This window comes from Micropterus dolomieu, linkage group LG03 (assembly GCF_021292245.1).
Source record: "Micropterus dolomieu isolate WLL.071019.BEF.003 ecotype Adirondacks linkage group LG03, ASM2129224v1, whole genome shotgun sequence".
Taxonomy (NCBI): domain Eukaryota; kingdom Metazoa; phylum Chordata; class Actinopteri; order Centrarchiformes; family Centrarchidae; genus Micropterus; species Micropterus dolomieu.
In genome coordinates, this window is record NC_060152.1 from 5,512,132 (window position 1) to 5,524,755 (window position 12,624).

The 12,624-nt window shown below is 38.9% G+C and overlaps 1 protein-coding gene across 1 annotated transcript in view; it reads left to right on the plus strand.

Moving 5' to 3' along the window:
- The window catches only part of dgkb (diacylglycerol kinase, beta), an 85,647-nt gene extending 79,107 nt beyond the window's left edge, over window positions 1–6,540 (plus strand). Inside the window, exon 24 of the mRNA XM_046044946.1 lies at window positions 4,758–6,540. Within this exon, the coding sequence (XP_045900902.1) occupies window positions 4,758–4,865 (108 nt within the window). The 3' untranslated portion in view covers window positions 4,866–6,540. The remainder of the gene's footprint in view (window positions 1–4,757) is intronic.
- The last annotated feature ends 6,084 nt before the right edge of the window (window positions 6,541–12,624 follow it).

The following is a 12,624-nucleotide window of genomic DNA, read 5'->3' on the forward strand; positions in this document are numbered from 1 at the left end:
TGTTTGTTTGAAAACGCTGCTGACACGGTGGGCAAAAACAGAGAGGACAGAGAAGTTATAAAAACAATGACACAGACACTCACATTTGGCTGTCTGATTCGGTCTTATCAGTCATGCAAAGCAAAACACTATGCTACTGACAGAGTTTTATTTTCTATATTTTTATTAAAATATACGTACTGTGTAAATAACTTTGTTGTCGGTCAATGCAAAAAAGTAACCACCTGGTGTGGTTCTTCTCTGTATTACTTTCATCTTTCGTCAAATGTTCTGCAACTGCGGAGTAACGTTAGACCATCTGCGCATGCCCAGTGTACCTGAATGGCCATTAGATGTGTGTTTCAGTCGTTTTAATATAGACGCAGATCAACTCTGATATGCAGCTAAAACGCTGCTGTGGACGGAGAAGACTGTATTCATTACTGTTTGAAAATGCGTAGTAGTGAGGATTTAGCCTCACTCCTCTCTCTACTCCTCTCATGTCAACCCTCCCGTTGTCCCCGGGATTATTCCGTATGTTTCCGTTCTCACCCGCCGTATCCTCCCGTTTAAATGTTTCCCTGTAAATCTCCCTATCTTTAACCTTTATAAAACTGAACAAAAACCTGCTGGCGATATTTAAAGTGTTTGCTACTCGCTCCTCTGGTAAAGCCGGTGGCAGGAGGCCTATGTAAAAGATGTAAACCGTGGATTAAATAAATATAAACAATCCACTGAAATTATATAAAGCCTAAAGCCTGTAAACCATATGACATTTTAATGAATACAGTAACTATAAGTAATATTAACAATATACTAACAGTATAATATGGAATTAATATTGTACTTTTATTTATTTAAATGTCCCTTATTTTCAAATGTCATTGATGACTCCTCTCTGTAGCCCACTCTCCCTCTCTCTGCTCCTCTCTCTACCCCCTAAAGCCCACAGAACCTGCCTGAGCTTTCCAGAACAGAAAGCAGCTACTTCAGAATTTATCTGTTAATTTTAATACTTAATATATTGTTTTTAGGACTAATTAAATAAATATACTGTATAATGCCACATGATATATAAAAGGCTTCAAATAGACCGAGTGATCGCTATCGGCCAATACTGCTTTCAGCGATCGGTGATCGGCCCAAAAAATACTGATCGTAGCAGCTCTACAATACAGTATAAATTATTTTCTAATAGCACAATGAATATAAACTGTCCCTGTCCAATAAGGTCTTAAAGGACTGATTTCAAAAGAAAATACAGATTGTCATCTAGTGCAGTATCTGTCCCTTACATTTCTCCTACAGATCATTTTCTGCACTAATTTATGATAACAAATTCTTAATGATTCTTCTAATTTGCTTACTGTCTACGTCTCAAACATGTACCTCGACAAGTGTTTGCCCTCTGTCCAAGTTGTTCATTTTTCAAAATGAAACTCCCCAGTTTGCGTTGATTACAGTTGTGTTTAGCTTTAATTGCATCGCCACTGCAGATGAAGTGCTGCCGAGATTTACATATGGATCGCTGCGGCAAAGCTAAAAAACCCAGTGCATGACAAAATGAGTAGCCTGCAAGTGCTCTTGTATCTGCTGGCACAACTCCACACAGCGAAGTTGGGATCTGACAATACATAATCGTGCTGGAATGACTTCCACGGCGAGTTATTCATACTGTATGTTGGAGCTGAATTTGAATCAGTCGACCTGTTAAATGCTTATAAAAACAACACAGTTCAAATGGGATGTTAACCCACTAATTATTAACAACAACAACTATGCAAATGCATCTCATTTCCTTTGCATGCATAACATATTTAACACCAACCAACCATTTGCATTTTGAAGCGACATATGACATGTATCACTGTCTCTTTGATAATTAGGTCTGAAATAATTGCTACAAAACTAAATTTTTAACTGTATTTCCAGGTAAAATGACCCTTTGTTTAGTCTTAAATATACTTCCTGGTTAGTTTTCTTAGTTTGGATGATTTTTGATGGCTAGGGAGTACGTTTCATACATAATAACATACTTTTTTCAAGAGACATATTTCTCTGTAACTGGGGCTCTTGATACACATAAATGTTTAATGTTTCAAAACAGAGCTCAGTTTCCTTCTAAATTTCTTTCAGGTATTTCTTCTTTCTCCTTTGTGTGATCAGTGTCTTGACTAAAATCGTTTTTTTGTATTTTGTGAAGTACATCACAAACATTAGGTTCAGTCATGTTTAATGATAGTAGAAAGCCTACAAAAGCCGGTGATTGCTACTGAGTCAGAGAGTTCAAGTACAATAAATGACAGTTTTCTTTTGAAGGGAAATAGGGTCCCTTTAATGCAGATGGTTACATTTCCTCTCCCCATTACCGCGTTTAGACTCTTAGTGCAACAGTATAATCAATATGTGCTTAATATGACAAGCCTTTATGGCTGATATTTGTTGTTCCATTCATTTCAACTTTCAGTATATTGTCAGATATAATAAAGCCCACACTTTACCATTGCCATAATGTATATTACCATTATCAAAGACATGAGCTTTGGGGATTCTCAAAGTGCCCTAAAAAGTTCACTCAGAAGCCAACTGGCTCAGTTTCACAAGGACCCATATGGACCCAAGACTTGTGAGGTTTTTATGTTGTTAATGAATCAGAATCAGAATGCATTATCTGTGGGGAGGTGAGATGCAGTAGGTAACAAAACTATTTCTAGAAACACCATTGTTTAATGGGAATAAAGTAAAGTTGTTGGACCTTTGGCAAAAATGGCAATTAAATTGTTGTGAGGAAACTCTCTTTTTATTTGATCAGCTACTGCAACATGTGAATGAAGTGCCAGTGAGTAACTGCACCCAAGTAAATAATCTTGCTGCTACACTAAATCAGTTCATGTAAATTTGACTGGATACGTTTAATAAATTCAACTGTATTGCACAGAGCTCAAGTACTGAGACAAGAAAATACAGAACATACAGTTCAACCCATGGCACTCCTCCAGGATTTGAACACAGAACCTCTCACGCCCAAAGCAAGAATCATACCCCTAGACCAACAACCCACACTATACATTCTTAAAACAATGCAACAGTGCTGAAATTTGCTATTAATGTGCTGTACCACAAGTGGGACTAGAAAACTTTTGGGTGGCACACTAACAGCATGAATGTGCTCAGTTCATTTTTTTGACACACCAACTCAATTTGGACATTTCTTCTGTGCAAGAGGAAATTATTGCTGAAGACCAAAGTAGTGGACCATGTGACAGATTGATGCAACAACCTGCATTACCGAACCGAGCAACATCACTATCCTTAAGTTGTGTTCACACTGAAAGCGAATTTAATGTTCGCCTTGCTTTTGACCGGCGGACATTTTGAGTGTTCACACACGCGTGTAAGCGAATAAACACAGTCCGTGGATACTACAGCTATATGAACCCAAAGTAAACGCTTTGCTGTGATTTAATTGCAATAAACGGATCAAACTGATGCCGAAATAACTAAAATATGATGCCGTTTTGTTAGACAAATGAGTTCATGCTTTGTCAGGTCTGTCAGCAAGACAGCAGGACGACAACTTTTAAAATGTTTGTTTCACATCGATCAGGGCTATGCTATGCTAACCTGTTCACAGTAAAGTACAACAATAGCTAGAATAAAATTACAGACAGACATTTTCTGAACTCACCAGGTAGTTCAACTTCCTCGCTTTCTTTTCTCCAAGTAATGTCCAGCTTTGTCCGTTTTTTATATAAAAATGACTTAGTAGTCCAGCAGAACTCTGGTGCCATCTGACGCTGACAACAGCAGTGGAACCGGATGTGCACGGAAACTAGCTGCTGAGAAGCGCGAGTGAAGAAAAATCAAGTTGTAATTCCAAAAACTAAAGTAAAAAGCTAATTTTATAAAACCAATTAACTCTGAGCTCCTCTCGCGGGTAAACGCGTAGTTGTCAGAGCAGAATCCAGACCGACTACGGGTGTTTATTTGTCCGAAAGCTGCAGCACTGCTCCCCGTCCACTTCCCCGTTCTTTAGCAGCTAGTCATTACACCACTCGCCTGGTCCTCTCCGCCAGTGACGTTTGGACAATCTCACCACTGATAGGCTTTCGCAACATCACGTCAAGCGAATTTCTCGCCCAAGTTGAAAAATTTGAACTCGCACAAACCAGCGAATTTAGCAACAAATGCCTCATTTGTGCCGCCCGGAGGCGGAATTCACAGGAATTTGCGTCTTTGCATTGACTTTGTATGTAACCAAGCCGCCCAAAACGCTGGATTCGCTTTTGGTGTGAACACACCTATAGGCCTCATTGTGGATTCTTGCTTTTGCCAAACAATTTGTCTTCTACAGAACTTTGGCTGTTCTGTCTGACTAACAGTCCAAAACTCAAAGATATTCAATTTACAATGACACAAAAATGTGAGAACCTGGAACCTTTCCTGTGTAACGAATGACTTATTGATTGATTATTAACATTGTTGATTATTAATTTTCTGTCAGTTGTCTTATCAATTATGACTAATATAATCTAAGGAAAAGGGGAATCTGCTGGCTGGAAGTAGCTCTACTCAGGTGTGACTCATAAAGCAGATTAGATTAAATTAGTAGGATGATTGGGCCACTGATTCCTAAAACAGGGATGAAAAGGTACACACAGATAGCAGGTGATGGTACACACCACATTACCTCACTGTGCCATTTCCTTACATATTTCTTTGTAATGCAGACAACACCAAACTAAATCTTAGCTCTTTGCTTCTTCTTCTGACTCCAGATTGAGATTGTCCACAAGAATCAGGCTCCCATGTTGATGGGAGCGCCACAAAGCCGAAGCTTCTTCTCCTCCATCATCAGACGAACGCGCACTGAGAGCAAAGACTGATCTGTCACTGCTCAAGACCTTCGAGTCCTCACAAGCACCTGCAGAGCAGCAGTCACAAGTTGATCATCACTCGGCCCATTAGTGAAGTGGGGTCTTTGATGCCTGTTTGATAGCCCAGCGTACGGTAGCGAACTGTAGGTTCAGTATGTATCGCCTGCAGCATGGAGGTGTCACCGAGAAGCCCTCATTGAATCCAGAATGAGGTGTGTTTAGGACTGATGGTTTGATTTACAGTGCATAGAGAAGTTTAGCTCCAAAAATACTGAAGCTATTTTGGGAAGTCCAGTTTTCTAAATGTCTGTTTTTATTTTTGCCGTTGTGATTGGTGCCATGTGGAAAAAACCCACAGATGAATGTGTTTTGTGATGCGATGTATTTATTTATTTATTCATATTTTGCTGCTATTGATGTTTTTTAACCGTTTTTTGAATTTGCATACCCCTGATGCATGATGGACAGGGATAGAGGTTACTGCTGTTGAAGCTGACATATCTGGAGTTTGCAGCTGATCCCCAAGTGTTTAGTAAGAAGTGAAGTTTCTTTGCTCAGCATTTCTTCAGCGCTTCACTCATGAATGGCTTTGAGTAGTGAAAAGGCAGAGAATCACTTTTGCTTTCTTTTTAAATGTTCCTGCAAGTCATCCTTGTCATGTTTTGATCTGCTGTGTTGCTGCTCCGTCAGTGAAAAGATTAGGAATGATTATTGATCTTCATAAAAAATGCATGACACTCTTTGTTTCACGTTGCACGAGAGATTTCCAGACAGTTTTACCAATTGTGTGCATGAGTGACCAAGATCTTTTTTGACACTTGATCATTTTTGAATCTACATCGTCAGTGCTGCTCGGTTTAACCATATCATACTTTATCTATGAGATGGCTGCAGTTTATAGGATCCTGGCTTTTTCTGAACAGGTACTCAGGTCCTTTTAAAATGAAAAACAGCGAAAAGGCAAAAAAAAAAGTCTTGTGTTCAATCAGAATGTATGTTTGTACAATGACTGTATAGTTGGATGTTCATGGGAAACAGTTTGACATCCTCTGGTCATTGATTTGCTCTAATGTCTACTGTTGAGCGTTTACAGTCCACTGTGCATAGCGTAATTAATTAAGTCTAAATACAAAATGACTATTGACATATATATTGTAAAAGCTTGATTTAAAGAATCAATACTGAAAATCAGTCCCATCCAATAAAACCAGTTTTCATAGGCATTTAACAGCCAGTCACGTGAGCACATGGCATCTATAGTGCAGTTTTAAAGATTTTCATTCATTTTAAACTCCTTATTTCATAAAAGTGTCTCCTTATACAAATAAATGACATTACTCTGGATCATTCAGTGAATTTCTGCATTTAAATAGTATTTATTGCATCCATTCTCACCATAGATAAACACGCACACCACTTCAAATTCCAGGGGATTTGTTACAGGCCTACCAATGTGACACACACCTGATAAATGTGTTGTTTTTAACAGAATTGCACTCCTGCTTGTTTTCTGCGAATAATTGTAGGCTTGACTGTTTCAGTCTTTAAAAGTGCCATACCCCAGTGGAGACTGAGGTCTGATGAGTCTCCATCTCTTTGCTTTGTACTTTGCAGCGTTTGTACAGTGAGGTTGTATTTTTGTACACAGTATTATTTATTTTTCCGCTTACTGCTTCACTGTAGAACTCACACCATGTTGTTCTGCCTAAAAACAAATTATGCCTGCCAATGTTGACTGAGAAAAGTGATTATGGAAATAATTAAAAAGCTTTTGTTGTTTCACATAGTGTTCTGGTGTTCATTGTACATTGATCCTTGATGCCCTAGTCAAACTGAAATTTGAATTCAACTCACTTTTTGTTTGAGGAAATATAAACTATGAAACTGCAGTTATTGTACATATTTTTTTGTTATTCAAAAAACAATAAAACTTTTTATGGACATATTTGTGGAGACCAGACTGGCTGCGCCCCCTTTTGGTGGAAAGAAACAGGCTTTCAAATACTGAGAGAAACCGGAAAATGCCAAAACGCTATTGTGTTGTAACACATAAAATAAACATAAGAATCTGGTTCTCCAGTTCCCAATTGTTGCATTCTGAACCCTCAGATCATTTATGTAGGATAACAATATATGTACCCATCCACTGCTGACAAATGAGCCTCCAGAGATTGGTAATTCTTAATTTTGGCAGCATTGATGACAATAAATATGAATTAGCATCTGTCATTTACATTACTAGTGCAGTGCCCGTTCACAGGGGCCGATGTGACACCTCCTTGCACTTTGATGTCCAGCGCTTCCTTAGAACTCTGTTTCTAACCTATGTGATAATGATAACTCAGTTTCAACAATTCACTACCACATTGGAGCATATTAGCCCCACCTCCGCAAGCATACCCTGCCTTTGCTGTTGCAGAGTGGAGTGGCTAGCACATGTAGTTTATTCAAAGTTAATTATTTTTAAACGTAAATGCGACACTGCACTCCCTTGGGTCAGCAGCAACACACCCGCCACATGTGAGGACGATTAGATGAACAGTTCTTGACATACAAACAGATACACACACACACTTCGATTCCTGCCTTATTAGAGAGATACCGAATTAGAAACTAAAAACCACCGCATTAATAACTAAGGCTTTCACACTGAGATTTGAAGAACGGACTATAAGATACATGAATATTTACTATCAGTGTGGTAAATGGCTAAATGATGCTGGTGATTACTGCTGATGACAGCTGCTCCTAATCAGGATAGATTAAATGCTAACACTATGCATTCTACTGTGTATGATCATGTGGCAAGAAACTTGATTTGATTTGTATAGGAGGGTGCTGGAGTACAGTCAAATAGTATAACAGCATCAGACTGTTGTCTCCAACTAAATCTCAGCCTAACTGCGCTCAAAAAGTTGGCTATTACCAGGTTGATTATTTACAAACAACACTTGGTAATTCAATCAAATATATATTGTTAATTTCCAGATAAGTAATATCTGGCCACCATGTTGGGTCATTGATCCACTTGGACTGGGGAAGACTGAAAGGGCATGACAGCTGACTGATCTTCCGTAATTTATTAAGTTATCTTGAACACTCAGGTTCTGGCAAGATAGCAAAATAACTATTAGATATGTCTTTAAAACAAGGGTGTGTTTAATATGAAATGAATGCATACCATGTTATTAAAACTGTAATCAAGACACACATTAAATTGCATTGACATCTATAGGATCTTTGGTTTTCTATCCCCCAAAAGGGGCCACGGCGTCTTACAATATGGTATGGTCTATGGGAGACGTCATATCCCTGTAGCCTGTGCGATCACTGATGACATTGTTTCCATATTTCAACAAGCCCACATAGTTGGTTGTGTTCTGTTACCATCTTTCCACTAACCATTCAACAAATCGAGAGTATCCAACGTACAAAAGTGTTACGTTTGTATTCCACCTAGAGTGGAAGCTAGCTTTCACTTTGTTAAAGTTAGCTAGCTACATACCTGCCAACACACTTTTTTCCAGGGTTTCTCCTGTATTTAAAGGCCATCTGGCACCCTCCCGTTTTGTTGTCCCATAATTTGCATACCCCCACGGTGTTCAAGCTTTATTATGAATAGTTGTCATGCAGGCATCCAAGTTTTGGATGTCTGTTTGACGTCACCCAAGTTGCCAGATCGTCTATGAAACACAATCTACACACACAATTAACACACAAATTACAATTTCAACCAATCTGTCACCGCAACCTGGCAACCAACAACCCTATCCAAGGGGCTTTGGATGCAACTGCTCTCTGCGCAAGCACATGGGTCAGCTAACTTAAAGGATCATTTAGGTAGTTTTTAGACCTGGGCCCTAATCACATATTTTGGTGTCGAAATGACTAGTAGGTAAAATAAGTTGTGTAATCTGTGCAGTAGATGGCTTCAGCCAGCAGATGTGGACTGGCTGTGGTGGCTGCAACCTTTTACTTCAGGGCAATTGTGCCCATAAAAATTACGTCCACAAAAATCTTTTTGCCAACTGACGAGATCAGACCATTATACAAGGTGTCTAAAAACATCATGGAAAGGATCTCTACAAGTTACTCCAGGTGACACCCTTTGTTTTCAACAGGAAGCTGAAGTCTCGCTCAAATACAATTCTCGCCCTGAAATCTTGTGAGAGGCAGAGGAATACAATGGTGATAATAGGGCCCAGATTTAAAAATACCAAAATTATCCTTTAACGTTAGCTGTTTTAAAAATGTCAGGACAAATTACACGTGTTCAATGTGTTCAAATAAACTGACTGTTTTTATTGTCAACCCAATGAAATGACTTGTACCAACATTGTCAGTTGTAATCAAAGACTTATGCCCCTTGGAGAAGACTAATGTGAGGAGCACTGTCACTGCAGAAAAAATTTTCCCTTTCTGAAAATTACAATTTACTGATACTGATTTCTTAACAAAATATTCATCATTACACTTGAGTACCAGCAATGTCTTCAAAAAGTCAACTTTCCTGGAATTTTGGTAAAAGGAAATCTTTCTTGTCTGGAGTGGCACTTTGTTTACTGTGTGTCTCAGTGTCAGATGGGTGGACGCCTGCACTTGAACTGCATTTCTCCGTCCTCAGGGGGGTTCAACAGGAGTGACACAGTACTTCACTTCGCATCCACTTCACCTGCCTGGTAATGGAACCCTGCTTAGATCCAAGATGGCATCAGCGTGACCACTGCTGCCTTCCGATATGTCCGTCTATCAATCAAGTGTTTCATGCAATGGCAAAGTTCCCTTTCCAGGGTTTATCCTATATCTGTCCTGTATCATTGCAAGGAAATATTTGCTGATTATCTGTAGAATTTTTTGTATATAATTTGCGTAGCCATTACACATTAAAAAAGATCAAGTGCCTTCCTGGCAGTGTATGGAAACATCATTGTTTTCACATACATGATTGTTTTATATGTTTTGAAATTATAAATTTTACTAGAACGATCAGGAACATGTATGCATTTGGCTTGGAAAATGGTCAGAATACCAGAGTATCATATTTGAACTTTCTGGTAAAGAATCCCCTTTAAATCAAGTAAAAATGTTTTCATCCTCAAAGTTATATTTTAGCCTGTAGTTCTTTAACTTTCTTAATCTTTCTCCTAAAACCTCTTGACTATAAGAACATGTGCAGACTTTTCACAATGTTGATAATCAGACTTTGTTGCCAAATCTTATTTAGTTTGCTTTGGTTTTAGAATTTTCTTAAAGGTTTCTGGTGTTTTCAAACCTTGATCGGTGCGGAAAAACATTATTTAAAGCCAAGTCAACTTTACTTATGTAGCCCAACATGACACAGGCTCCAAGGGGTTTACAATCTGCAACATCTACAATATATGACACCCCATATTGAAATTCATCAAATTAACCCTTTAAGAAAAATTTCACAAATAAATTCCAGAAAAGCAACAGAGGAGTTATGCCTCCACCAGAATTGACAGACATGCAATGTCTGTCTTATGTACAGAGTAGACAGAAGTACCACATGTAGAATTAAAATACTTAGAAAATGAATCACAATGACAAAGCTGCTCTAATCAGTGGCTATTGCAATGTTAGAGGGATCATCCAGTGACGAATCCACAGAAAATGACCCTCAGCTCTACGGAATGTTTTCTACCTCTTTAGCTCATTGTTTTGGTTTCAAAGCTCGAATCCCACACCAATTTCATCACCCTTTAACTTGCAGTCGTTTGCTGTTTTCAGCAACAAAGCTGTGTATGCTACCTTTCCAGCACCAAACAACAGACACACAAAGTTGAAGGTGAGTGAACAGAGTTAAAAGGAGAGTGAATAGTCAACTGAAATCTGACACTAATTTAATGCTCATGTTGACCCGTGTCTGCTTGATGTGTAATGTTAAATGAGCCACGAACATGCTCGCCATATTTTATACTTAGTGTTTGGTTTACAGATTGTTGCGTATAGTTAAATATATTCACGGCTTGTTAGTGGTTTCAAACAAACACACACACAAACACATTCATACACACAAACTATGTAAGGTCAGAAAGAACGTCTTTAAATATGGACAAGGTGTATAACGGTGTAGTCAAATCATTTTTATTTAAATAGCAAAATATCAAAACTTGTCACAGAATGCTTGACAATCTTTAACACGTAAAACCCTCAGTTCCCATAGCCTCCACAAAAAGAAAAACTAAACTAAAATGTGAGAAACCTCTGAAACAGCATCAGGGGCGAAATCCCTCCTGTAGGATGGAAAGACATGCAAAAGGTGTCATATGTAGCAGATGTAGCTTTAGCAATAGTGGAATGACAATTAATTAATTATTATTATTAATTATTATTAATGTAGTAATATTCATAACATGTATTAAGCAAATATTAAGTGTAACTAGATCTGCAAGCAGGCATTAACAGGGTAAAAAGCCCCCCCTCCCGGTCCGCAGCAGCCTGTGGAGGCGATGCAAGTCGGACCTGGAGCCTCACGGGCGCGATTCAAGGCAGGGGTGGAGAACAGCACAGAGATTTGAAAACATTTTGTTCAAAAACAGTAGTTTGGAAAAACTATTTTAGCTCGTATAATATTTTAGTTTGCGCAGAGCCTCCTGTGTGGCAGGCATACTAGAGTGCTTCTCAAGTCTCTTAGGTGTCTTTCCTCGATCCTCGCTTGAACCGGAAGTTGTTCTGCTCCGCCATCTTGCAGGCCGACCCAAACATACTGTAGATATCCATATGGTCCCAAAGCTCTTATTTGCCCCACACACAACTTGCTTCGTTTAGGCTATTAGGATGATTTTATATTTCTTTTATTTCTCCCATCAACTTTTATTATGGAGACTATTAAAGTCAGAGAGTCTGTCAGCACGTTTTACATCATTAATCGTCTTCTATTCAGTCACATGTGAGGCTAGTCATTCCTGTGTTTAGTCCAATAGACAACAATAAAACATAGTAAACAATTAGGAGTCGGACAAGTTACTAAACTGCACTAAAGTCTCTAATGAAGTAAGCAAAGGAAAATGAATCCGCTCATCCAGCCGATCTCACCTACTGCATCTGATGAAAGCAGCCGGCCGAAAGCTGCTGTGCTAAAAAAAACAACGTCGGATTTCTATAATGGAACGCAGTGATCGATCAGTGATGAGTGATGTGACTTGCATAAATTAAATGCATGCATTGTGCCAGTAGAAATGATCCATGTGCTTCTGAGGAGGACATAGGCCTACAGTAGCCTATAATTATTCATGTGCAGGTGTTTGTTGAACAGGTAACAGCTACAGAGAGAATCACACTGCAATTAGTACATGTTGTATAGATTCCAAGACTCCACAGTGTTCACAGTTGCCGTTTATATGCATCCCCACTAGCTCCTCCATCCTCGCTCCTCGATGTGCATTTTAAGAATTGAGATGTCCTTCAAGATGGCGTGCAGAGATCGATTTCCGGGTCACACGCTCGTGGATTCGAGGAGACAGAAATTTGGGAAATGAGAAAGGCCCCACGTTTCATTGTGGAGGTATGACACCACTTCCTGTTTTGTTGCAACCTAAAGTAAGTTTTATAACTTGCACATTTTTTGGATTAACAAATTTTGTTCACATAACTTTTCATGAGGGTCCATAGATTTTACATGCAAAGGTTCGTGCAGATTGAACTCACCCTCTAAGAGGAGTTCAAAGAAGTAGACTGGCTTCACATATTTCATGGGGAAAGAATTATAGGTGGAAATGGGCGTGGCCTAGATCACAAGATGCAGCAG